The sequence below is a fragment of the Apodemus sylvaticus genome, chromosome 4 (assembly GCF_947179515.1).
Source record: "Apodemus sylvaticus chromosome 4, mApoSyl1.1, whole genome shotgun sequence".
NCBI classification, from domain to species: domain Eukaryota; kingdom Metazoa; phylum Chordata; class Mammalia; order Rodentia; family Muridae; genus Apodemus; species Apodemus sylvaticus.
Window position 1 is genome coordinate 84,547,350 of NC_067475.1, and position 27,225 is coordinate 84,574,574.

The 27,225-nt window shown below is 42.8% G+C and overlaps 2 protein-coding genes across 2 annotated transcripts; one reads left to right on the forward strand and one right to left on the reverse strand.

Moving 5' to 3' along the window:
- The first annotated feature begins 2,156 nt into the window (after positions 1-2,156).
- Fgb (fibrinogen beta chain) lies at positions 2,157-8,599 on the forward strand. Its single transcript, XM_052180293.1, has 8 exons — positions 2,157-2,262; positions 4,076-4,285; positions 4,743-4,926; positions 5,844-6,071; positions 6,608-6,721; positions 7,037-7,162; positions 7,414-7,699; positions 8,328-8,599. Exons 1-8 carry the CDS (start codon positions 2,185-2,187, stop codon positions 8,557-8,559), a joined length of 1,458 nt encoding a protein of 485 aa, XP_052036253.1. The 5' UTR covers positions 2,157-2,184; the 3' UTR covers positions 8,560-8,599.
- Positions 8,600-20,933: 12,334 nt separating this feature from the next.
- Positions 20,934-26,767, reverse strand: Fga (fibrinogen alpha chain). Its single transcript, XM_052180289.1, has 5 exons — positions 26,680-26,767; positions 24,331-24,453; positions 23,649-23,832; positions 22,838-22,983; positions 20,934-22,329 (listed from the first exon to the last, which is right to left on the reverse strand). The coding sequence occupies exons 1-5, from the start codon at positions 26,731-26,733 to the stop codon at positions 21,130-21,132; spliced, it is 1,707 nt and encodes a 568-aa protein (XP_052036249.1). The 5' UTR covers positions 26,734-26,767; the 3' UTR covers positions 20,934-21,129.
- Between the last annotated feature and the right edge of the window lie 458 nt (positions 26,768-27,225).

Below are 27,225 nucleotides of genomic sequence, written 5' to 3' on the forward strand. Positions count from 1 at the left end.
ATCCATACAAAGTAGTTGTTTTAATAGGATCAATGGACACTGGCTAGGCACGTATCGATGAAGCTCAGTTCACGTGTTTATTCCGTGATTAATGATTTGAGTGCTCTGCTGCTCAGTGTATTCCCAGCCCCTCCCACAGTGCCTGTCCCTTTGGAGGCCCGCGGGCACTGTGAGGGAGGGGAATGACTGTTACAGATCAGAATGGCATTCTAAGCAGCATGAAGAGGTGGCTCAAGGGACTTTCATGTTGAACAAAGTCTGCCTTATATATGCAGAGACACTAAAAATGCACGGACTGGCACAATGGCTCACACCATCACTGGGAGCTGACCTGTCAGAGACTGGACATATAGTAAAACCATGCATCTCATCTCAAAAAACCATGATTGATCTTCTTCAAGATCCAGCTCCTTCTTGAACCACCCAACTCTTTTCCCTCTGCTTGTTAACCCATGAAGTTCAATTTGTGTAGCTCTTAGATTCGTGGGTGCGTTGCCATTCATTGAGCTACATACCAGGGGCCACACCTTCCCCGCCCCCCAAGCCACCAACCCTGGCCAGGCAGGCTGCAGGGCTACTTAGGTGGGTGAGTGGGGAGACAGAACTTGTCTGTTGATGGGACATATTGCCTGAGCACTGGATGAAGTGAGGATTGTGGACCTTTGAAGTTCCTCATGAAGATTTCTCCTTTCCAAAGACGGCAAAGGCAGAGCATTTAACATCGGCAACAATATAAATGTCATAGTGATGAAATCCTGCCCAGATCATTAGGATGAGGGTTTTTTTAATTATATTTTGAAGCTATATCCTCATATTTTACTTACTTTTATTGTCAGATTATACATTTCTCTAAGAAAAAGTAAAGAAACCCCGTGTATGCTTACTCTTACTAACAAATGAAGCACAGGTTTGGAAAGAAATCACTGTTTTCCTGTATCTAAAGTCAGACTTTGTTTCAACAGTCTAAGTTAAAAGGATTTGATATACTGTACTATCAAGAGAAGAAACTCAGTGACTCTGTTTTATAACTTTGTTTAAAATGCTCTCATGATCCAACCTCAGATCGTTGGCTTTCTTTCTTATAAAAACATTTTGTACAGTTTTTGAGAATGTTTACTTTCCATACAAAGCCCAGAAATATTTTTGAGCAAACGCACTTGCCGGAATGTGAGTTGTTGACTTTGGATCTTCTCTTGATTGTGTAGGTGGAGGAGGGCTTGACTCTTACTACTGCAGAGAAATGAACGGATGAGACAGAAGCTGTGGCTTATGAGAAGTGATGAGAGAAAGCAGGCCACATTTACTGTACGTCACACTAACCGAAAGAGACATGTGGAGACTGCACATACGTTAAATTATATCATCTCATGCAAATATAAGACAAAATAAACCATATAAAATAATAATAAAATGAAGTATTATCTGTGTATTCCATTATTATAATAATAATAATCTTGATTTGGGAATCTATAATTTATTGATATCACAATAGTGTTTAAAATTTATTGAAAATTTTAACCACTGAATAAAGGGCAAAGTACAAAAGCCAGTCAGGGCAGAAATAGAGAACACTGGGAATTTTTTTTTTCCTTTCTAGGATGTTTGTTTATCACAGCAGAGAAAGATGGCTATTTGATAATCCTGATTAACATCTACAAAAAAGGATAGACCATGATGAAACCCTAACTCTTCAACGGCCTCTTTCAAAAGTGCACATGTAGCTCTACCTCAAAGCCTGAGCCTGTGTGGCTCTCTTTACTGAGGTCATAGTTTCACAGAGCCCCTTCTGAGTAGAACAGTTTTGTTTGAATTAAACCTTTTCCTTACACATCCTTTGCGAACTCCTATAGCGTTTACAATACAAACACGGGGCTCGATTCAGAATGTCCCTGTTTCCCATCATTTGCTCTGACTCAATGATTCGAAGAAGCCCACTGTGTCCTCATTAGGCCAGCAGTGAGGAAGAGCCGTCTGATAGGTAAATAAGGCTTGCTGGGAAGATGTTGCTCAAATGATAAAGTAGTCAGCCAACAAGTGAACCAAAATGTCAAATATTAACCAAAGGGAGGTAACCCTTCCTGAAGTCATGCCTAGGAGAGGACCCATTATATAGAGGACCGACAGTCTCTCAGCTACGTCTGCAGGCAAAGGGCAACTGCTTGGAATTTCGGAGACTCTGAAACCATGAGGCATCTATGGCTGCTACTGCTGTGTGTTTTCTCAGTTCAAACTCAAGCTGCCGATGATGACTATGACGATCTGGTGATTTTTTTTGTTGTTTTTACGGATATCATAGTGCTACCAATATAATTAATGTAAAATTGTACATTGTATGTATTAGATATACAGGTCCATTGACCTGTATGTACGAAAGCAAAGTCATATGCTATTTTCTGGTTGATTCACCTTCATTTCTCCAGGGTGAAGATCACTTAGCTAATGTGAGATGTGTTTTTTTCTGTCTCGTTATTCTAATTCTATCAACTTTCATTTAGTTCTTATAGTAAGTTATTGCAATTATAATGATAATTTTTTAATCTATAGGTTCTATAATGGTAATAGGTTAGTATTTTGCAAGACAAAAGCTGCTGTAGATTGTTTGCCCTTTGCTGAGTAAGATAATATATAACTGCTAAGATTATTTAATATGGGTAATAATTATAATATTAAAATCAGAAAATGAAATGTGGGTGTTTGCAGATTAAAAAATTATAACAGAGGCAATGTTTGTTGTTCCTATATAGCATAACTTTCTCATGTGTACAAGTAATTTTCTTCATGTTCTTTTTCTTTTCTTTTTCTTTTTTTCTTTCTTTCTTTCTTTCTTTTTTTCTTTTTTCTTTTTTCTTTTTTTTTTTTTTTTTTTTTTGAGACAGGGTTTCATTTTGTAGCTCCGATTGGCCTCAAATTTGTGCCAACCCTCTTGCCTCAACTTGTTTGTTTGTTTGTTTGTTTGTTTGTTTGTTTGTTTGAGACAGGGTCTCACTGTGTAGCTCTGGCTGTCCTGAAACTGTCTATGTAAGGCCAGGGTGGCCTCCAACTCACAGTGATCTGCCTGACTTTAACTCCCTAGTGCTGGGATTAAAGTCATGGGCTACCCGTCTGGTCTCAGCCTTGTCCATGCTCCTATTACAGACCTGAGCAGTCATACTCAGTCGAAGTGTTATTTTCACCAACTTATTGTCAGCATTATTTTGATGTCATAAAAAATTAGAAGTACATTTAAAAAATAGTTCAGATTCTATTACTGAATGTATCTGGATGAAACTGTAGTGTATTATGTACAGTAGAAATTGGAATACGCATCAGTATTGCCATGAACTGATTTACTGTGGACCATTTACCCTGAAGGGCATGTAAGCATTCAGATTATTTGATCACACAAATAAGAACAGTATCTGGGTTTGGTAAGAAAAGTGTAAAAGATGTGTTTAGGTACATTTTCATAAATTACTTCAAAAGTGCTTTCAGATTCTTACTAATTAATCCTTTAGATTAAGCTCCTACATGGACTGTCTGGTTTTAATTATTTCTGTAAGTGCTCTGTCCTGTTTGTCCCCATTGTTTTTTTTCATATTTGTCATTTATTTTCTCTAGTGAAGCCAGGCAACCTCAACAGAATTCTAAAGCAAGCAAGCCAGTCGTTTTCTTTTGTATTTGCTGTGAACAAAATCACATTTCATTAAGTTTGAGTTAGAGCAGACAAGCTCTGATGCAGACCATGGCTTTAATATGAATTTACTTACCCAGGTGGCATGAGAATATTTATTATTTCTGATCATCCAGATTCCTGACAGCCCTGTGTGTTCCAAAGCTTAAATGTCCCAATCTAGAGTAGATTTGTCTTAGCCCCAGGCCCACCCCTTCCTTATAAAACTTCATTAGCTTTATGTAGTAGCTTGGTGTGTCTCCCACCCTCCATCTGCTTGAAGAGACACAAATAACCTGATGGAGCCAGTGGAGAGCGCTGTGGCGAACAGTCAGGCTTGTGTTACCTCAGCTACAAGGCGAGAGCGCGGAATGGTTACCTCTTGCAGCTCCGTTAACCTTGCATTGTGGTCCTGCCCGATTCCAGCCGGATAAATTCCAGCCGGATAACTTGAATGCCCGCGGTCATCGACCTGTCGACAGAAGAAGGGAGGAGCCTCCTAGCCTAAGACCTGCCCCTCCTCCTATCAGCGGAGGGGGCTATCGACCCCGTCCACCCAAGGTTGCTGCCAGCCAGAAGAAAGTAGAGCGAAGACCCCCTGATGCAGGAGGCTGTCTTCATGCTGACGCAGACATGGTAGGAGCATTTGTGGTTTTTGTAAGCTGGGTCTCCAGTGCAGAAAAAAAAAAAAAAAAAAAAAAAACCTTAATATTTCATGGACCAACATCTCTATCTTGCTGTTTTGCATATTTAAGAATTAAAATTTAAAATATGAACTCCTAGAGTCCGGTCTAGACTCAAGATAACGAACTAGGGTATTTGGGCATCACCTTGACTTTTGCAGTTTTCCTACTTCCTTCATTGGGGTAGGTAAAATTTTCATAGCCTGATTCCATCCCCCCTTCTCTCCCTGTAGTAAAGACCATTTTTGTTCTTTATAAGAATTCACTGACAATTCTAAAGTTTTGACCTCCCATGAAGAAAGCAAAATATCAAGTTTTTTAACTGACTCACAAAATCACAAAAGTCTCCCTAACGTACATTTTAAACAAATATCTACCGCTCCAATGCCTGCTGTTTTCTTTGTTGACAGGGAGTGCTGTGTCCTACAGGATGTACATTGCAACAAACTTTGATAAACCACGAAAGGCCAATCAAGAGCAGTATTGCCGAGTTAAACAATAACATACAGTCTGTTTCCGAGACCTCCTCAGTCACCTTTCAGTACCTGACTCTGCTAAAAGACATGTGGAAAAAGAAGCAGGCACAAGTTAAAGGTAGCCATCCTGGGGGCGGGGCCGGGTTCTACCTAACTGATTTATAAAATTGAAACTGATAACTGCACATATATAGTCTTGTGCAGTTAAACCATCCAAGGTTGACCAGCTCTTGAAATCTGTCCCTGCGTACCCTGGGTCCTCCCTAGGGCACAGTCCTGTGCACTTTGCCCTATAAGTACTCCTCAATGATTAGTCTTGGTACCACTTTCACTACAAGGCTTTTCTTTGAGAAATGTCACTGTAGGTCATTTTTAGCCTATTAGACATTTGTCTTGTGACTCAGAAGATAATATGCATGGGAGAAAAACTTAGGATTTGTAAGTGTAACCCCCGAGGGCATTGTATATGAGAATGGTCAGCCTGACATTAATCTGCAAGTAATGACATCTGGCATGCAGATCTTGAGGGCTGCGGACCTGGTGGGTGGGAATCAGTTGGGGTGTCACATGGCACAGGCTTTTCAGAGAGCAGCTCACCCAGGGGTAGGCCTTTAGGAATCAAAATAATTCAGAAGTGTTCATGCAAATCCCAAGGCTTTGCAGTACTCCTGGAGTGTGGGAGTGCCAACTGCCTCTGCTTTGCAATGCTATATATTGAGATGGAGCCTCAGTACCCCAAAGTAAGACATGACTTGTGTTTCTTACCATATACAATCTTTAGCTTGTACCTAGGGCAAATCTCTGGAGTAATAGTTGGGCTGCATGACAATTTATCCATGCCGTGAAACAAACAAACAAAGAAACTAACAAAAATATTAAGTCCAAAGCCTCTGAAGTTCAGTAGTCACCATTGTTTAATACTGCCCCCAAATATTTTAGTTTATTCTCAGAAAATCAAAATCATGTTTATTTAGTGTGATATCCTTTTATAGGCAAAAATTGCTGACCATTCCTCCTATCATTGTGGCTTTCCAGATAATGAAAATGTCATAAATGAGTATTCCTCCATTCTGGAAGACCAGAGATTATATATTGATGAGACCGTGAATGATAATATCCCCCTTAATCTTCGTGTGCTCCGCTCAATCCTGGAGGACCTGAGAAGCAAAATACAAAAATTGGAATCTGACATCTCAGCCCAAATGGAATACTGCCGCACTCCATGCACCGTCAGCTGCAACATTCCGGTGGTGTCTGGGAAAGGTAACTAGCTAGCAAACACATTTCCATAGAGCTCCGGAAGATCCAACCTTCTTTAAACATAGAGACTAAAAAGTGAGCAGAGTAGCTTTTCCCCAACAGAATGTAATGATATCCTATCATATCATGGCTATATCGTGGGCGTGTTGTATTCTACCTTGACTGACAGCTCCACAAGGTTCTGCTGAGCAGATTAGCATATAATGAGAGTGGGCATTCCAGGGGTCTCTAATGTGTCTATGCATATGCTTGTGTGAACAGATGGCCAGGTTGTAGAAAGATGAAGAAGCTTCTTCATCCTGTGTGCTCTAATTGTAGGATCAGGAGATAAAAGGAGCTCTGTAGTTCACCTGACAGAATTCCTCAAAGCTTAGTTTGGTTTTCAGTAAAAAGAAGGTCCAACTCCTAGACCATTATGCTCAGATCTTTGTGATAAAATGGTCCTCTGTACCCAGAGGAACAATCAGTTCTGTTCAAGAATGAGTAGCCACAGGCTCTGTTACTGCCCCTGAACATAATGCATCATCATCTTCTTGCAGAGTGTGAGGAGATCATTAGGAAGGGAGGTGAGACATCCGAAATGTACCTCATCCAGCCTGACACCTCCATCAAGCCGTACAGAGTATACTGCGACATGAAAACAGAAAACGGAGGTAAGCAGTGCACAGAGACTGACCCGCCGTTCTGTAAGCATCCCGGATGCTGGGGAACAAGGCTGAGCTCCAACACACATGGCAAGGATCCACTTGATTGGAAAGAACCTTGATGCGTGCATTAAGGTGCCACGCAGTGCTTGATATTTCCAAATATTTTAAGAGTTCTCCCTTCATGCATATTTCCTTATCACATCTACTTGGAGAACGGACCATAAGGAGGCCCATAAGATAAAACAAACTGGCAATAAGTTCAGACTTTCCTTTCAGAGTAACGGTATTACCTTAGGCTAATTTTATTTCTTTCGACTAAAGGATGGACAGTCATACAGAACCGTCAGGATGGCAGTGTCGACTTTGGCAGGAAATGGGACCCATACAAAAAGGGATTTGGAAATATTGCGACCAACGAAGACACAAAGAAGTACTGTGGCTTGCCAGGTAAAGATTGCAAGTGAAAGATCAAATCCTTTTTTCGTGAGCTTTTCCCCTCAGTCAAAACATCAAGGGCAGGGAGTCTGGTTTTAGATTTTTTAGGATGCTAACAGGAATTTTAACCACACACATGCGCACACACATGCACAACTAAATAAATGTAAAAGCGTTTAAATGTGGCAGCTAAAGGTCTGGGGGAAGCAGTGGCTGCTGCCGAGGCTTCCCTTTGGCTGATGTTCTATATCCATTCCTGCTAGGTGAATATTGGCTTGGGAATGACAGGATTAGTCAGCTCACCAAGATGGGACCCACAGAACTTCTGATCGAAATGGAGGACTGGAAAGGAGACAAGGTGAAGGCACACTATGGAGGCTTCACGGTGCAGAACGAGGCCAGCAAGTACCAAGTCTCAGTGGACAAATACAAAGGGACAGCGGGCAACGCCCTCATGGACGGGGCCTCTCAGCTGGTGGGAGAGAACAGAACCATGACCATCCACAACGGCATGTTCTTCAGCACGTACGACAGGGACAACGACGGCTGGTAAGCATCAAGGCCTTTGCTGCTGTCTTTAAAGTCCCCACGAAAGCCATTGCCTAACACTGTGGGCGTACCGAATGTTCTAAACAACTGCCCAGGCCTGGACACTTAAGGTGTATCAGGACACGCCCGTCCTGAACTCCTTACACGTCAATGGAAGGCATCCTAGCTATAAGGCAGACATCATCAGTTTCATCTTTCAGATGAAGTTTAGAGATATGAATTTACCCTAAGGCAGACAGCCACCCAAAGATAGATCTGGATCTAGAACACAACTCTGAGTTTTGTGTCTCTATATGAACACCTGTGTTTTCATTCACTAATACATCTACTGAAGCTCTCATTTCATATCTCAGCCTTTCTCATACTGCAGTATCAGAAAAGTTATTGCAGAGTAAAAGAACTCAGAGCCTTCATGATTAGGCCCGATAGGCCCAGCTGTTCCCCTTTCACGCTGGGGGTGGGGGTGGGGGGCAGTGAGAACTTTGCTGTATTTGGGCTTTCCATACAGGACTCAAGGGAAAGAGTTCCATACACAGTTGAGCACAGCACTTTCACGTGGGTCCTCCCCAGAGATCTGAATTGATGGCTGTACTTGTATGGATCATAACTGAAACTCATCTCCTTTCAGGGTCACTACTGATTCAAGAAAGCAGTGTTCCAAAGAAGACGGTGGTGGCTGGTGGTATAACAGATGCCATGCAGCCAATCCCAATGGCAGATACTACTGGGGTGGCCTTTACAGCTGGGACATGTCCAAGCATGGCACAGACGATGGTGTGGTGTGGATGAACTGGAAGGGATCGTGGTACTCAATGAGGAGGATATCTATGAAGATCAGGCCCTTCTTCCCACAGCAATAGTCCCTCAAGCATAGACTTTCATTCTTCTATGTCTGACACTTTTTTTTACATTATGTTATTGGAATTTTCTTTGATACATTATACCCACTAAAGCTCAAAACAATGGTTGAGTGTATCTTTTTTTTTTTTTTTTGGAATGATATAGGATAAAGACATTGAAAACAGCACACGGATTTCCTTCGTATTCTTTTCATTTCAAAATTTTATTTTTATTATGTTTAATTATATGACTGTGTGTGGCTACATGCATACAAGTGCAGGAGCCTGCAGACAGCAGAGGGGTCAGATCTTCCCAGAGCAGCAGTTACAGTGGCGGCGAGCCTCCTGATGCAGTTGTGGAGAACTGAAGTCAGGTTTCATTTCTGAGCATCTCTTTAGACCTACCACATTTGGATTCTTCATTTACCTTTCCTGCAGAGAGCTAATAAAAAAGGATGCTAATAAATAGTCAGTTGATTCCATCTGATTGTGGAACATTTCAGGCTAAGCACCCCCTCTCCATCCTGTCATACAAAAGAGTTACACAAATGAAAGTTGATGTTTATAAGTCTGGTTTCAAAAGCCTACTTATTCATGCAAGGTGTCTCATTGAAAGTCTTTCGGAACAGACTTATTACATAAACCAGTCTCTGCCATCGTAAATTCATGTTTTCTTATTTTGTGATCTATACTGTCAGGATTTGAATGTGTGGGGCAGGAAGGTGTTTACAATTCCAAAGGTCTAGTGAGCTATTTGAAGTGTCAAATGTCCTGCTGTTCCACGGGAAAACAACTGAAAGCAACTGAAAGAAGACCACAAGGCCAGAGTCCAAACATCCTTTGGACTCGGATGAAGTCCTTGTCATGTGCTTCCTGGGGAAATGGTAGACTGACCAGGAGGCCAGGCTTGCCCGGCACGTTCAGATAGACTGTTTTTTAGGTAGTTACACAGGAGCTAACGCTAACATGGAAGTAGGCTTTTCCATCCTTTATACCTCTTCCCACGGCACCCACTGCCACCCTTACTCCTTCAGTGATCCCCAGCTGTGTGTTCCTGCCCTGCTGCTGTCATGGCTGCCCGTGTACACGGCACTAAGTGTCCTGAGTCGCAGCTCCTCGATGCTCACTTTACTGAAGATTAATTTGTTTCTTGGAAATGCTTTCTCTTACCGCCTTGCTCCTTTATTTTTCCCTGTCCTTGTTGCCATGGATTCTGTCTCTCGGTCTATACCACACATGCCGATATCTTACATTGTCCAAAAGTCAGCCAATTCTGCCAAGCTTACCTGCCTGCTTAAAGTTCTCTACCATAAACAACTGAATAGTGCCTTGCCCCCAAATCCCATAGTTAGAGCCGAAACTGATGACGAGTGGCTCCCGTTACTGTCTTCTGCTCCTTTCATTACACACCTAGATTTTTGGCACTAGGCTTTCCATCATTCCAATATAAACTGGCCCCTTAAATCTTATTTTTCAATGGATTTACTAAAGTATAATTTATATACAAAATATCAAGTTTGATTCCCAGTACTACAACACACACACAGATAACAAAGCAAACAAAAGAACTGTCTGCATGTGTCTATATATATGCACCTCACTCACATGGCATTATTATATCCATTGCCTCCTAAACACTCTAGCGCCCCCTTGTTCATTTATTTGTTTTCCTTAAGGTACCTACACTTGACATGAGGCCATTTATAAGTGCACAAGTCCTACACTCCTGTCTACAGGGATCACTAGAATTCCTTCACACACATCAACTTTCTCCTTCTCACCTACCCCATTCCATACTTGCTATCATCTTGTTGTTAGTGAAAACATAAAGAGAAGACTGTAAAAACCATAGCTTCCTTAAAAACTGAAGAACAGAATTGATTTGGTGAGCCAACAATCCCATCCTGAAAAACCACGCCCAAACACATTAAGTTAAGGAGCCATCTGCGTTCCTCTGTTCACCTTGATGGCCAAGCCAAGCAATGTGTTTCCCTCACACAATCTGACACAGCGCTGTCTATTTTGAACACCCCCAGCCCCCCACCCCCTTCAACTGTTCACTCCTAGAACTTTCTAAAAGCCTAAGGAAATTGCTCACATTTTGACAGTGAATACCGCATTTTTTTCAACTTTTATTCCAGCATGAAAAGCTTGTAACTTCTAAACATTGAATGAATAAACCCCAAGCCTTCAATATTTCCTTTTTTATATATCGTTTTTCGATACATGCTTTATATGTCATTTTCTAATAAAGGCACACACACACACACACACACACACTAGAGTCTAAAGTAAAGCCACAGTTATCTCACTAAAGCAGACACCTGATCTGATGGTCAGTTCTTAGTGCTCAAATAGCAGCAGTAGGTGGATCCTGGGTAATCTGTCATGTGTTAATCTAACAAGCAGTGCTGAGATTAAAGGCCCGTGCCACCATGCCCACCTTAATCAACAGGCGTTTTAAAAACAGAAATTTCTGGGTGCAAACTTGGATTTATTATAAAGATCTTCTGCTTTACAAGAAACACCCTCAAGAGTTTCTGCTCCCTGACTAGATTTTGGAATTCCTGGTGTTTGTATTTATTAAAGACTCTTTCCACCCTTCCGATCCCGGCAGCTGTGACACAGATGGTGACCAAGAAGCACCGTGCTGCTCACAGACATTCTTGAAGTTGCCATAAGGGGGAACTTGGACCTAACATGTCCTACAGGTTAAAATCAGGTAAAATTCACGTTACCTGCCAGGCTCATGCGTTTCTCTCATTCCGAATTTTAGTTCCTTTGAAAAGTACCCATCAGTTATCTATACATCTAAAACAACCACAGCCTTCCTCTCCTCAGGCTAATGTGATCCATGGGTGGCATGTAGCTGTTTTTTACCCAGTTGCTGTTTTGATGTCCATATTCTATTTTTTCTTGCCTTATCATTTTATTTTGAAAGGTTCAGACATAAAACCGATTTCAGGAACAGTTTAATGAGTACCCCTGTGTCCTTCACCCATACCTAGCAACTGTTTGCTATGTTTGCTGAATCTCCCCAAAGGAGACACCTAACACAATTTTGCAACCACTTGTGTAGGCGTGCAACCTTGAGGTCAGGGGCCTCTGTGGCGGAGTCAAAGGTGAGCTTAGCAAATGTTTTCCAGACTCTTCTGTTGTAATCACAGTCACCCCCCTTCAGCAATGAGCTGACAGGGAGAGCTCTGCTCAGCTGTTAGCACTGGAAACCTGGTAGTTCTTCTACACTCACTGGCCTTTACCACATGGGAGAGAAAGCCACAGTGCCCAGCTTTCCTGTAAGAAACTGACTTCCTAGATGCAAATGTAGATGTGGACATCCTACATCTGTGATATTTAAGACCCTCTCTGTTCTTGTCTTCTGTTGCTGCCCACAGCTACAGCGAACTCGGTCCCTGGAAGAGAAGCTGGGGATAGATGGAGGGCATTGAGAAAGAAATGACATCAGGACAACCGTTGCTGTTCAAGATGTAAAGTTTATATGGCGATTTGATGATATATGGGCTGTGGGGTGAATCCCTTGAGACTGGCTCTGCGTGTGTTGGCCCCACCTTTCCACATTGCTCAGCGGGTGGCCTGCTTGATTCAGGAAACTGTAGGTCTGGCAGATCAGAGGACTTGGGTGCTCCACCCCAGGCTAGCTCTAGGTGCTGGTTAGCCGAGGCTCCCAGGTGATAAACAGGAGGCTGTACTGTTCTATGGAGAACAAAGGGCCAGGAACTTCAAGGGCTGAGAACTAGTGATTAGCTCGGAGGTTTGAAAATCCAGCTCAAATGCTGGGGGAGGATACAGTCTTCGATTAATTTCGGATATTTATATGTGAGATTTATAAAAGATCCAGTAAAAAACAAGCCATCAAACTGGGTGTGATAGTCCATGCCTTTAGTCCCAGCAACTCCAGAGGCAGACAAAGGTGAACCTGTGAGTTCCAGGCCAAGCAGGCTTATGTAGTGAGTTTCAGGACATTCAGAAGCACTACAAGATTCTGTCTTAAAACAAACAAACAAACAAACAAACACAATCCTCAGTCATCAGTGAGGTAGCTTGCAGCTGTGCAGCAGCCATGGGTGAATCTGAAAGGGGGCCTGGAAATGAAAAAGGACAGGGCTGGGTGGGAGGGGTGGCAGCGGCGAGAGGATGAAGCCAAGACAAAAGTTTCTGATTGTCTTAGGGTTTCTATTCCTGTAAAACATCGTGACCAAGAAGCAAGTTGGGGAGGAAAGGGTTTATTCAGCTTACACTTCCACGCTGCTGTTCATCACCAAAAGAAGTCAGGACTGGAACTCAAGCAGGTCAGGAAGCAGGAGCTGATGCAGAGGCCATGGAGGGATGTTTCTTACTGGCTTGCTTCCCCTGGCTTGCTCAGCTAGACTCCCAGGGACTGAACCATCAGCCAAGTGGTACACATGGTTCCAGCCAAAAATGTGGCAGAGGTGGGAGGAGTGGTCTTTGGTTAGGTAAAGGCTCAAAAGAGGCCCCAACAAAGGGAAACGGACAGGGGTGGAGGGTGAGGGGGAGGTGGGAGTGTGTCAAGTAGAGGGGCATATACATGGGGTCAGGGGGTGGGAGGAGGGGTAGGGAATCTTTGGGGCGGGGGGGCTTTTGGGAGGCGGGGAAATTGGGAAAGGTTTTAACATTGGCAATGTAAATGAAGAAGATACTCAATGAAAAAAAAAAAATAAGAACCCAAGACTACCAGCCCAGGGATGGCACCACCCACAAGAGGCCCTCCCCCCTTGATCACTAATTGAGAAAATGCCCCACAGCTGGATCTCATGGAGGCACTTCCCCAACTGAAGCCCCTTTCTCTGTGATAACTCCAGCCTGTGTCAAGTTGACACAAAAAAACAGCCAGCACACTGATCAAGGCTTGAAGTTTAATGTTCAGCACTGTGTTTATATAGGGAGAGCCCACAGACCCCCATCCTTTGCCTCAGCTGGATTATGTTGCAAAGCAAGCTCAGCAGGCAGTCTGCTCCGGTAGGAAATTGCAGGTGCAGCAAGGTGGAAGACTCCACCTGGGTTGTTAAGGTCCAACCGTGGCAAACACTTAAGGTCTATTTAGCCTACGCAAGTCTGGGGGAAGAGCACAGTAGCTGATGAATAAATAAACGAATAAATGAAGTCTATCTCAGAAACTGTTTTTGTGTAAAGTCTGTCACCTACAAAGAGCTTGTATTATTACTGTGGCTACCAAAACTTAGCCTCAATAATCCCAAGCAGTTTCTAAGTGCCTTAGTTTCTTTCTGTTTGCTGGGCTGATGAAATGCTATTTACAGGGTCCCCACAGTTTCTGGTTAAAAACCATCACAACAGGGGAGTCAAGGTGGCAGAAATTTTAAACAGTGACATCATAGCCACAGTCAAGAGCAGAAAAAGTTGCATGCTTCTAGGACTTAGCTCACTCCCTTCTCTCTCAGATAGTCCAGGACCCAAATCCAGGGAATGGCGCCACCCACTGTGGGCTCTGTCCTCTCACATCAGTTAGTGTAATAAAGACAACCCCATATAGACCTCTAGGCCAACACAATCTAGATAGAGGAGGATGCTGAGAGAATGGGGTTACCTGATTTGGTGGGAGTGTGGATTTTCTTTTTTATTTCATCACTTGTTACTTCAAAAAGATTCGTGGACAGTGATATGTTTATCTTTTTTTAAAAATTAAGCTTAATTTTTATTTATTGCTTATATTTTATTTCTGTTGAGAAAATTTGTATTTCTTTTCTTTTAAGTCTTCTTTAAATTTTCTTTTAAATTTTCTTTATTTACATTTCAAATGTTTTCCCCTTTCCAGGTCTCCCCTTTGGAAAGCCCCTGTCCCATTCCTAGTCCCCCTGCCTCTATGAGGGTGCTCCTCCACCCACCCACTCCCGTCCACCCACCCTGGCATTCCCCTACACTGGGGCATCAAACACCCTCAGGCCCAAGGGCCTCTCCTCCCACTGATGTCTAACAAGGCCATCCTCTGCCACAAATGCGGCCAGAGCCATGGATCCCTCACGTGTACTATTTGGTCGGTGCTCCAGGGGTGGGGGGTCTGGCCTGTTGACACTGTTGCTCCCTCCATGGGGCTGCAAACTCCCTCAGCTCCTTCAGTCGCTTCTCCAACTCCTCCTTCAGGGACTACTGAGCTCAGTCCAATGTTTGGCTACGAGCATCTGCCTCTGTTTGTCAGGCTCTGGCAGAGCCTCTCAGGAGACAGCCATATCAGGCTCCTGTCAGCATGCACTTCTTGATATCCACATAGTGTCTGGGTTTGCTGTCTGTATATGGGATGGATCCCCAGGTGGGCCAGTCTCTGGATGGCCTTTCCTTTAGTCTCTGCTCCACACTTTGTCTCCGTATTTCCTTCTGTGAGTATTTTGTTCACTCTTCTAAAAAAGCACTGAAGCCTTCACACTTTGGTCTTCTTTCTTCTTGGGCTTCACATAGTCTGTGAATTGAATCTTGGGAATTCTGAGCTTTTGGGCTAATATACACTTATTAGTGAGTATATACCGAGTGTGTTCTTTTGTGACTGGGTTACCTCACTCAGGATGATATTTTCAAGTTCCATCCATTTGCCAATTTCATGAAGTCATTTTTTGTCTGAGTAGTATTCCCCAGGAGATGCTCCAAAATGCAATAAGGACACATGCTCCACTATGTTCATAGCTGCCTTATTTATAATAGCCAGAAGCTGGAAACAACCCAGATGTCCCTCAAAAGAGGAATGGATACAGAAACGGTGGTTCATCTACACAATAGATATGTTTATATTGATCTATACATTTTAAGCAACTTAGAACAAATGAGGCCATCAAAACTTAATTTCATATTTTGTTTCCTATTGATTTGTGTATGCACAAAGGGCTGATATTTTCCTTTATGAAAATGGTACATTGAATTTTTTATGCTATAAATGTGCACTGAGATCTCACGTTATGTGTCGGACCATTTCTGTCTTCCCTACAGACACAATGAGGAGTGTCTGCCTTCCCACTGATACACAGAGTCTCACTACACAGCCTCCTAGACGCCCAGCAGCAGCCCACCTAGGAGACTATCTCCCTGCTGTGTTCTTCACTGACCACACCATGGAAAGGAAGCTACCTGCTGCTCTTGCTTCTTAGTTGGCCTGTCACACTGGGACTGCTCATTCTATCTAGAAGCAAGAGACAGAGACTTCAAGAAACTAAAGACACCATCTGCAGCAAAACAGTCCTGTGCAGTCCTTTCACAAGCCTTAGCAAAGCAGCTAATTAGATTTTATCCCCCACTTTGGATACCAAGAATTGAAGGGAACATTAAGAGCCTTATGACGCTAGTAAGAAAGCTTTATGATATTAATGAAATTTGACTTTTGTGATTTTCCTGCCTTTTAATCTAGATTTATTTTCTTAATACACCAAATATTATATATATAATATAATGTATAATGTGTAGTGTGTAATGTGTAATGTATAATGTATAAGTATAATATGATATATGATAGGTGATATATGATATATTATATATAATGTATAATAAATAATATATAATGTTTTTTCTCAAAGGAGTATTTAAGGACTAATACTTCTATGTTTTAAGACTTTTTGTACTCTGTGTGTGTGTGAGTGTGAGAGAGAGAGAGAGAGAGAGAGAGAGAGAGAAAGAGAGAAGGGAATAAGGGCACAAGCATACTATGGCCTGTGTGGAAAGTCTGAGGAAGCTCTTTCCATCTGCCTTGAGAGATCGGCAGGGTCTCTCTCGTTTCTGCCATGCTGCTTAGGCTAACGAGGCCAGGAGGATCTGAATGAGTCTCTTGATCTCACAGAAGAAGTTCTGGGATTACAAACTTGGGTTCCTGGGATCAAACTCAGGCCATCAGCTTGTTTATGTGGCAAGCTGTCACAGTCACTCAGGTTGTCTCTGACTTCTGTACGTGCACTCAGGTTTCTAAGACAATTTATAGAATGTTCTGTTTAAAAACTATTTTATACTTAGCTTACATCTGAGTGCACGTACAGAAGTCAGAGACAACCTGAGTGATCCCGGTCTCCCTTGTCACTTTAGCCCCCATTGCACTCGGATCTTCGGGCTCAGGAGCAAGCACCTTTACCTACTGAGCCATCTCATGGGCCTGATTAGGAGCATTAAAATCACATTAACTTTGATTTTATAGTAAAAAAAATCCGTTTCAGACAGTTATTTTACTGTTTCACTGTGTTTAAGAACCAATAAGGAGCTTTTGAATGATCAAAAATACAGGAGGCTCGTGGTTGGAATATTGCTAACATGGTTGGGTTCACATGTGTCAACTTGGGGACAGAATGGAGTACCAAGCAGTTCTCTGTCCCTTTTGTGAGCTCCCAGCCACCACCGACACCACCCAGAGCTGTGATCCTTGTGAAAGGCCTGTCAATGTCTCCAGGACTGCTGCCTTCAGGTGTTTAGAATATTAAGTTCCTTCAACACTGGGCTTTTCTGGGCCTGTGTTTCACAGAGATGGAGAGAAGGCTTTATTAGCTTTAATATGTGTGACTATTTAATATCAGTATACAATGCAATCTCTGGGGTGTTAACTACATACACATACACACACATATACACATGCACACACATATACACATATACACATACATATACATCATATACATATATATCAGAGTTGATTGTGTATTCTACTCCTCACATACATTTTGGGCTTCATGTCTGAGATCATCTTGGAGACAAATGCTTAGACTTAAGCACACATTCTTTGTTCCCAATAGGCGGGATGCCGCGTGTTTCTATGCTAAGTGAGCAAGGCTCTGAAACACTTTGGTTCTTGAACTTTTCATTCATTAAGTTCTCTCCTCCATCTATTGACATGGGATTCTGTGTGCAGACCAGGCTGGTCTGGAACTTGCACAGATTCTCCTGGGTGCATCCACTCACTCCCAGAGTGTGGAGGTTTTAAATTGCTCTAGTCTTGCTATCAGATCATGGAAATACTTATGACTCAGCCTGACTTGGGACTTATTGATCAGGCTTGGTATAATATCAGGATGCAGCATGGCTGTCGGTCTGTGCTGACTGACCAGTGGCACCATCTTTGAACAGATTTCTCCTGTGTGTCCAGTGTGCATTTACAGAAGTGGCAATAACATTCTAAGTCTCATTGTGTGTGTATGTGTGTGTGTGTATGTGTGTGTGTGTGTGTGTGGTGTGTGCGCGCTAGCTGTGCTAGGCCCCCTCTAGAACACAGGTTTCAGTGCTATGCTGGCTTGAATGATGTTGAAATTCATCAGTTGCCTTCCTCTCCCAGATGGGAATGGGTAGCTCTGTCTTCCTGTGTCGTCAGCTACACTCCGTCTCCATCAGATTAGAATCAGGCAAGGGGCCAGAGGATAATTTCTAACCTCTGTGTTGTGTTATCTTATTTCCTAAATCAATGTGCTACTTCAGGGGTCCATCTCCTATCAGTTCAAGGGAAGAATAATGGAGTCACCCTTAAGAAGTGATGAGCTGACCCAAGGCACAAATCACATAACAAATGACTCCTATGAAGAAGTATGGAGAGGGTCCTGATCCTGGAAAGGATTGATCTAGCATTGGAGGGGAATATAAGGACAGAGAAAAAGGAGGGAGGTGATTAGAGAATGAATGGAGAGAAGAAGGTTTTTGGGACATATGGGGAGGGGGGATCTGGGAAAGGGGAAATCATTTGGAATGTAATCAAAGAATATAGAAAATAAAAATATTAAAAAAAAAGAAGTGATGAGCTATATCCTGGAGTTCTAAAGAATAGTAGGTGAATTTTTAGAAGGGATTCAACAATGATTACTCCCTTCCTACCCCACCCTGCCTAGTTCAATCTCATACTTATTCTCTGTAAAGGTTAAAATAATTTCTTACAATTAGCAAGCCAAGAGTGGAATTTGGAATTATCATATCATAAAAAGATATTGATACTCATGAATATAATAAACTAAAATAAACCGATTTAAAAATTTAAATCCATAAACATTGAAGTGGGGGAGGATTTTAAGGTAGTGGGTCAGGGGAGGGATGGCGATTTTCTTCAAACAAACTCCTCCATGAGAGAGAGCACTGGGAGAGCATTTAATACCAAGAGCAATGGGAAGGCTTTATGGAGGGCCGGCGCTGCTGCTGCAGAAAGGAGTGGGCAGTGGTTTAAATGTGCTTTGTTTGCCTGGGTCACCACAACTACAGTGGGGAAACAAAGGAAAACAACAGCAAAAACTTCTGGGCCAGGTCTTTTCGCAGTCTAAAAAGCTTGCCCTCAGCCGGGTGGTGGTGGCTCACACCTTTAATCCTAGCACTTGGGAGGCAGAGGCAGGCAGATTTCTGAGTTTGAGGCCAGCCTGATCTACAGAGTGAGTTCCAGGACAGCCAGGACTATACAGAGAAACCCTGTTTTGGGAAAAATAAATAAATAAATAAATAATCAAAAAGCTTGCCTTGTGGAAACAGGGAGGACCTGATTCCAGCTCCCCAACGACAACACAACAAGCCAGGGGAAGTAACAATGGCCCTGGTAATGGCAGCAATCAGAGCATCTGTGGATCTCCCTGGCCAGCCAGTCTAGAGAATTGGGAAAATTCATTCCTGGTTCTGTGAGACTCTGTCTCAAAGCATAAGGTGGAGAGCAGAGCAGGCGGGCACAGGAGCAGTTAGTTTGGGCCCAGACCATCAGCTTAGAACCCACACTACCTCCTGAGTAAATTACTTCTGTACTTGCAATGAGTTTATGACTGGGGGGTAGGAGGTGGGAGAGGGGGTGTCTTTGAAAAGAAGTGGCCAGCTTTGAGATTGGCCAAGAAGAGCTCAAATCTGACTCCTTCTTCCTGATGGAATGCATATCCCTTGGCATCTCCTTGCAAATGCTTTAAAACTCATAGGGGTTTTAAAAAAGGATGAAAAAAATGTAAAACTTTATTTTTTTTTCAAAGCAGTAATGCATCTCAGTTACATTTAGCTACAGTACAAAGAACAATGGAATAGCACCTGGGAATTTTTTTTAAAAAAAGTTCACAAGACCAGTGACCCTTTCATCTTCCGTTTTGTCTTTCTTCTCAGCTAACCAAGCAAAGAAAACCGGACCCCACTTTCTACTCCTTCAGCCACTGTCCCGCCAGCGGTCTGATTTTCATCCGAACAGTCCTGAGGGAATAATCTGCTCCTCTGAAGGGAACCCAGACTACCCCGTTCTCTATCTCATAGGGACTGTTGTTCCTGGGGTCGTAGGTGCCCCCAGAGTAATAAATGCCATTGAGATTGGCAGCCTGACAGCTGTTGTACCACCAGCCTCCCCCATAGACCTCCGCACAGTTCTCTTCCCATTGGTCTGCATCTCTGTCAAAGGTACTGAACTGCATGTTGCTGTGTGAGGTGTATTCTGTCCCCTCCTCCACAGAGCCCTCCAGCAGAGCATCCCCAGCAGTACCCTGGTAGGAGGAGACCTGCAGCGCATAGCCCTCCGCCTCAGAGCCTACCCGGAAGTGGTACTCCGCATAAGCCTCTTGTCCAGCCCAGTCCTCTAATTCAACCCTGAGGACAGAGCCCCTCAGAGTGAGTAAGTGGAGGTAGTCATTGCCTAGCCAGAATTCCCCTTCCCCTTTGTCATTCAGGCTGCCGAAACCTCTCTTGTAGTCTTGCCAGGTCCGGTTAAAATTCAGTGATCCATCCGTCCTTTGCTGGATCAAAAGCCATCCTCCCAAACTGGTCTCTTGATCGCAATAAACAGAAAAAATCTTACTGGATCCAGGGAGCTTGATACTGAAAATGCCATTTTGGGCACCTGAAGGATGTGTTTGGAGGACATCATCACAGTCTAAAAAAAAAATTAAGCTGGTTGGAGGAAGTTACTCTCATTTAGATATACTAAAACAGGCATTGCCCAGGTTAAAGTAGATACTGCCTTCCTTCCCTCCCTCCCTCCTTCCTTCCTTTCTTCTTTCCTTTCTTCCTCTCTTTCTTTCCTTCCCTCCTCCCATCCTTCCTCCCATCCTTTCTCCCTTCCTTTCCTTCCCTCCTCCCATCCTTCTTCCCTCCCTTCCTTCCCTCCTCCTACAGGAAAAGGATGAACCTACATTGAGATATAATTTTTACCAAGTAAAGGATACTTATCCTTTAGCAAACTTTCTTCAAATGGATTTGAAATCTTACTTGCACAGGCTAATATCAAACGATAGTTAAAGATAGCTAACTAAGCATTTATCAATCAATACTAATATAACAAAATTTTTAACCTAATCTAAATGTCAACTGAGACATACACTAAATTTAAGGTTAGTGGGTTGGGTATTACAATCGCACACATTTTGAATGAATTCGGTTAAACAGACTCAGAATTGAGTTTCAGGAGAATTTGTTCATTTATTTAAAATGTATTTATTGAGAAATGACTGCACTGTTAGGCATTTGGGAATTACAGAAATAGACACATGGCAAAGTCCCTGCCCCCGAGGAACGTACAGTCTAGCATGAAAAACTGACAAAAAAATGAGATTCCAACAAAGCACTAGAGGAGGTTAGGAAAGAGGTGCCTGGAAAGCACTTTGCAGAAATGGTTAATTTTATCTAGGGGGTCAGGGGATCTCCCGAAAGTTAAGGGTCGATACCTCTCATTGTGCGAGCTTTGGCACGGCCCCTCTTGGTGGTCCGAGTTTCTCCTTCCTCGTGAACTTCACTTCCTGCCTCATCTGCCATTTTATAGCTCTTGATTACTTGTTTTCTGACAGTTGAGGTTTTACTACCGGAAGAAAACTCAGGTACATGGGAGCTGGGGTCCTCAATGTCTGTGAAGATGTCAGAATCAGAGCCTATAGCATGGGTCTTACTGCCAAATTCTTTGAAGTTAGGTGAGAGTGAACTAAAGCGGCTGCCAAAGAAAGCAGCATGGTCGGGATGCATTTGGGAAAGTTCATCAAGCCTGCCACTAAAACTGTGGCTCATGTCTAAGTCAATGGCATCACCACAGTCAGAACCGTCATCCGAGGTGACCACTTCTTTGACCACTTCCCGACGACCATCAGAACCGGTTACAGTCTTGGTAATGGTTTTAGAGCATGAACGACGTGTGGTGCTTGTGCCAGAAGAGGTGACCTTCTCGCTTCCAATCAGGAGCTCTTTATCTCCTTTAGAAGTGACCAGTTTATCTGTGTGATACTCTTTTCTTATTGCTGGGCGGCTACTCGCCCCAGACTCCGAAAAATCACCCCAGTCAGGGTTACTAGGCCTAGGGTTCCCAGAGCTGGAGCCAAATCTAGAGCTTCCGGTACTCCAGCCTCCAGCGCCATCAGACCCAGTGGTCCCAGGGCTCCGATTTCCATCACTTCCAGTCCTGGAGCTCCCTGGACGCCAGTCAGCTCCACCAGGTCTAGGGTTCGTGGGGTTTTCTGCCTTTGACCCTGGTCCACGTGTTGCAGAGTCCCCTGGAGAATCTCCGCGGGAGTCTGCTCGCCAACTTTCTCCTCGCGAATCTCCTCGCGAATCTCCTCGGGAACCAGAACCAGCATCCTTCCCGGGCCGCTCCAACTCCATTCTCATCTGCCGCATTTCTGTTAACGCCTTCCACTCTGGAGGGGCCTCCTGAAGCTGGCTCTTAAAACTTCCGGGAACCAGGTCGGGAACTGGAAACATTTTTATTGCTGGCAAGTACTGCCTGTCTCTCCCAGGAAGCAATTCTTTAGCAATGACCTGTTCAAGCTGCTTTTGCTGACCCTCATAGTCCTGTAGATTTATCTCGCGGTTTACAGCCCTGCTGCAGGACCCTTTGCAAGAGCGGATCTTGATATCAATGTCCACCTACAGAGAGGAAGACAGAGAAATGAATCATATTTATAGAAATAACTGAGTTCCTGGTAGTTGGTTTACATTTGGGGAATGGGTTTTATTTCTTTGACTATCAGAAAAATCAGCCCCACCCTTTGTCTTTTGCTACTCAGGCCGACCTCACCAGAAGCTGTGTAGGGCTGCGGAGGTTGTGCAAAGGGAGCTATTTGGGTCCGTTTTAGAATTTGAATGGGGAAGGTGAACGCACTAACCCTGTTAGCCCTAGCTAAAGAACATCCTCCTTGCAGAGGCCAAGGTCTCAGCCTGTGGTAGATAGGACAGAGCGTGTTTTTTTTCCGAACACGCTATCTATTCACCCTTCAAGAATTTCCTTCCAATTTCTGGACTGTTGCCTTCTTCTCTAGGGTGGAGACACTTCTATTTTGAGTGGATAATGGATTTAGTAGACACTGTGTAGATGGCTAGTGACTTTTCTTCTTTCTTAGTCAAAGACAGATTGGGGCCAGAGCCCCAGGCTTACCTCTAGGCGCTTCATGTCTATCAGCTGAGCCCTGACATTGTTCTGCAGAACTTGAATCTGCTGAGCTTTCTCTATGACTTTACGCTTCAGGATCTCAATTCTGCTCCTCAGGTCCTCTGACACTTGCCCAAAAGTGTTATCAAAGTCTGAAACAGAAAATGCAAAGTATTCAGGTACCTGCAGACTGATTTGTTCATAAAAATCTAAAAATAAATAAAATACATTTAAAAAAAGGAAAAAGGAAATTGCTTATAAGTATTTTTACACTTTATTATATTATAGTTTGTTCTCTGGATGTATAATCTGCAAGTTTTCAGTTTTATTAGATCGTTCCACACAAGAGTCATCCATGGGTAATAGTCACACAGTCCTAACATGACAAGGAACGCAAATAAACCCAGAAATTACTTGAGGGTTTGAAAACTGAGGTTAGGAGGTAAATAGTTTAATCACACCTGATTATTTGATTGTAACTTCATTTATGGGACCTGATGTCAATTGACTCAATAGAATGTAGAGCTGATCTCTGTTTTGTGTATTTGAGAAGTCCCTTGACCTCTGCGACTCTGTCTATAGGATAGAGGCAGAATAGCTACTTGAAAGATCCCCCTCTCTTTATTTAAAAAATATAGGACATTAAAAATCTAAGCTAAATCGTGAAAATGACGTCCGTCTCCTTAAGTTTCAGTGATTTCCACTCTGAGTGCTTTGAAGTAAAACCACAGTATCTCCGAGAGAGAAGACATTATCATTGGGGACTTTTGTTATCATCCTCGTTAGAAAGCCCAAGCACTGAATATGTCCCACTTACTGTTTGCATTAGCGAAGTCTCCTCTCAAATACTCCATGATATTCCTGGTCAGTGAATTAGAATCCTTGTTGTTCTTTTGAAAATCAAATAGTGAGTTTTTGAGCTTGTTGATTCTGTTTGTAAAATCCTGATTGACTTCATCAATCAACCCTTTCATCCTGCAGCCTGAAGGGCATTTGTGGTTCTGAAAATGGAGGAGAAGATTGGCTGAAAGGTTTGCCTTGCAGCTACCAGAAGTTTGGAATGTTATAGTCTTTTCTGCTCTTCTCCCCAGCTCTCCCAAGTAAACACAGACTCAAAAGTAGTGAACAGGCCATAGGGGAATTCTGAAATGAAAGTCCACTTAGTCTTGCATGATGCACTGGGAATTCTGTAGTCCCACTACTCAGGCATTCCACGTGTTTATCCCACCAGGGGCCCAATCTTACTAGACAATGTCTTTGGATTAGTTTTCTTTCCATTTTTCTCTCTAATTTGGCAAGTAAGGGGCTATATTACTGTTAGATAATCTCTGGTGAGGAAGGGTCTCCAGCAGGACCCATTGACTATATGAAAAAATATATGTGTGTGTGTATACATTTATATATATAAAACACATGTGTGTATGTGTGTGTGTGAGAGAGAGAGAGACAGAGAGACAGAGGCATAAGGAAGGCCCCTGTTCACCATGTTCTCTGCTTACCCAGTCTTCATCAGAGCAGAAGGGCCAGTCTGTCTCCTTGCATTGACTCTGATGTCGCTCCATAACTCTTGGCCCACGCACTCCTCCTCCTTCTGCTAAGAATTCACCTCCGGTGTCTGCAGTCTTTAAGGGTTTTCAAACATTCAAAAAGGAGCAGAGGCAACAATGTTAGCCCAAAGAAGAGACATTGTCATGTTTACAAACCCCAGGGCAGACATTAAAAGCCAACACTGCTGGCCAGCTTCTTACAGTCAAATGAAAATTCTACTTATCTTTTGTATGAGTCATTGTGAGAAGCAAAGACGGTAAAAGGTGTGAAATTCAAAACTGTATTTGATGCTGGATAAGCATCTGCTGGATGTTAGGGGTTTTAAAAGAAAAATGATGGGGATTAACAGCATCAGTTAAATTTCGTCTTTGTCTTTTGTTTCATGACCATAGACAAAAGATAGCTGAAAAATTCTAGTTTTTTTTTTCTCCCTAAAGTCCTCTTTCTGTATATGAAAACCTATGCCCTCTTGCACCCATGTTCCTTTCTCTTTCAGGTTTCTATGGTAACCTTTGGAGATGGTCCATGATCTAGACAAGCACTTATCAAGTACACAAATGTGCAAAGTTAACACTTGGCAATGTTTTATAGTACAATCATGCAATTGTAGATTTTCATTTGAATTGAAAATAACAAACAGTTGAAGCAGTAGTCAGTAACCAGCAATTTTTTTGAACACCTTATAATTAGAAACCCAGAGCTAAAAGTTCTCAGCTATAAACCAAGTGAAACACAAAACGTTTTGTCCCATAACACTTCTTCGTCTAACGGGTGAAGATGGCTTCCAGTGTGTATCGCCTCCGCTCACCACTGCCAACTTACAAGGATCTTCCTGTCACTATGTTAGTTTGGGGTAGTTTTTCCTTATAATTAGTCACCATGGTCTCATTCTCGTTTGTAAAAATTCAAATAATCCTAATTATCATAATTAAGGCAGTGAAGAACAATTCATTTAAAAGAACGAGTCCCTTTGTATAAGAAATATAATGGTAAATTCAATTGTATGAATAAAATAGCACAACAATAAAGCAGACAGACAGTGCACATAATAATAAGAGATAAAGAAGACAATAGAAGTATGAATTACCCAGAAATATCGCCTCAGCTGTCTTTTTTTCATTTAATGCCCTCCAAAATGTGTTATTCTGTACTCTCTGATATCAAGATGTTTGAATGATGAGCCAAAGAAAACAACAACAACAACAAAACAACTGAAATAATACACAGCCTGGGTAACTAGGATGCCACCTAGGTCCTTGGTCATAGTTGACACGTTTTTTATAAATTAGAATGTGTCAGAAACTCCATTGATTTAGGTTTCTTTCTTTTGTTTGTCTTTGGAGCTTGATTTTGGAAATAATGTAAGCATTTACAAGCCATCTAAAAAAGAACATACATCCTTCCAAAGAGCACACTGCCTCATGACTAATTTCTTTGGAATTTGCTATACATTTTCAAAGGCAATTAATTTGCCCTTTTCCTTTTATGTCTTCAAAAAGATATAAAAAGTTTTTCTTAGGGCTGCCGGTGTAGAGTGCTAGGTCAAAAAGTTCTGGTTCAGTCTTCAACATCACAAACAACACTAAAACATCACAAGCAAAACTAAAACATTGCAAATAAAAAAAAAAAAAGTAGAGGTGCACCACAGTAAGCCCAAAGCATTCTGCTTGTTATAGACACATCTGGAATTGTCAGCTGGAGAACAGTTCTGATCAAATGTTTTGTTCTGTTAGAATGATGTCTCCGGAGTTTAGAGGGACAAAGTTGTGGGGGGATGATTCACGAGGCTAGAAATCTGGCAGTATAACTCAATCATAGAGAGCTTGACTGGCATGCCCAGGGGTTCTCAACCTGTGGGTCATGACCCCTTTGGCAACTGTCCCTCTCCAAATATGTTTACGTTATGATTCATAAAAGTAACAAAATTAAAGTTAGAAAGTAGTAACAAAAATATTTATGGTTGCTGCGGGTCATCGCAACATGAGAAACTGCATTTAAGGCTCGCAGCATGAAGAATTCCATGCTTGATCAATCCCCAGCACGGCGAGCGTGTACTAACAAACACAACTACAGTGTTTAGACACTGAATCTGAATCAACCTGATTGACAGATGTCAAGATCCCTCGCTCCCCTAGGGCCTCCCTCTGGAAATCACTTTTCCCCACATACTTGTCAGGCTCACCTGGGAATTTGCCTCCCTGGCCCGGGCTTTATAGGGCAAAGAACAAAGGACTGGTAGACCCTGAAATCAAAACTCCCTTTGGAAGAAATGCCAGAGACAGAGAAAAGAAAGCACGTACCCAGACTGTGCTGGCCACGCTCAGGACGAGGCAGGCGACCCTCAGGGAAAGCATGGTTTCTTCCGTCAGAGATGGTGCATGAGGAGCACTGAGGCTGAAGGGAAGGAGGACTGACTGTGCTCACAGCTCCTACCCTACTTAAACCTGCAGGAGGCTGGGTTAATCATCACCCTTGGCCCACTCAAATAGCCAAAGCTCACAGTGTGTCCTTTGCTCTGACCATAATAATCACAGTATCCCAGAAATTCTTGCTCAATTCTCTGTAGCTTGTTTGTTTCCGATAAGTTGTTGCAAATGGCAGCATTTGATTGTGCAGCCAGCGGTTGGGGGGAAGATTCTACGTTCCAGGAAATGGGGGCCTTTGAAGCTACCAAGGCTAACAACTTCCACATCTGAAAGAAGTACAGAGCTGCCCGGGCATTCTGGTTCTCCTTCTGTGAAGCGGAGACATTTAACTATGTGTAGGACTCAGAGTTCATATGAATTTCAAAATGACTTGAACGCCTACAATAAGCTTATGTTAAATAGATTATTTTCTTCCACCCA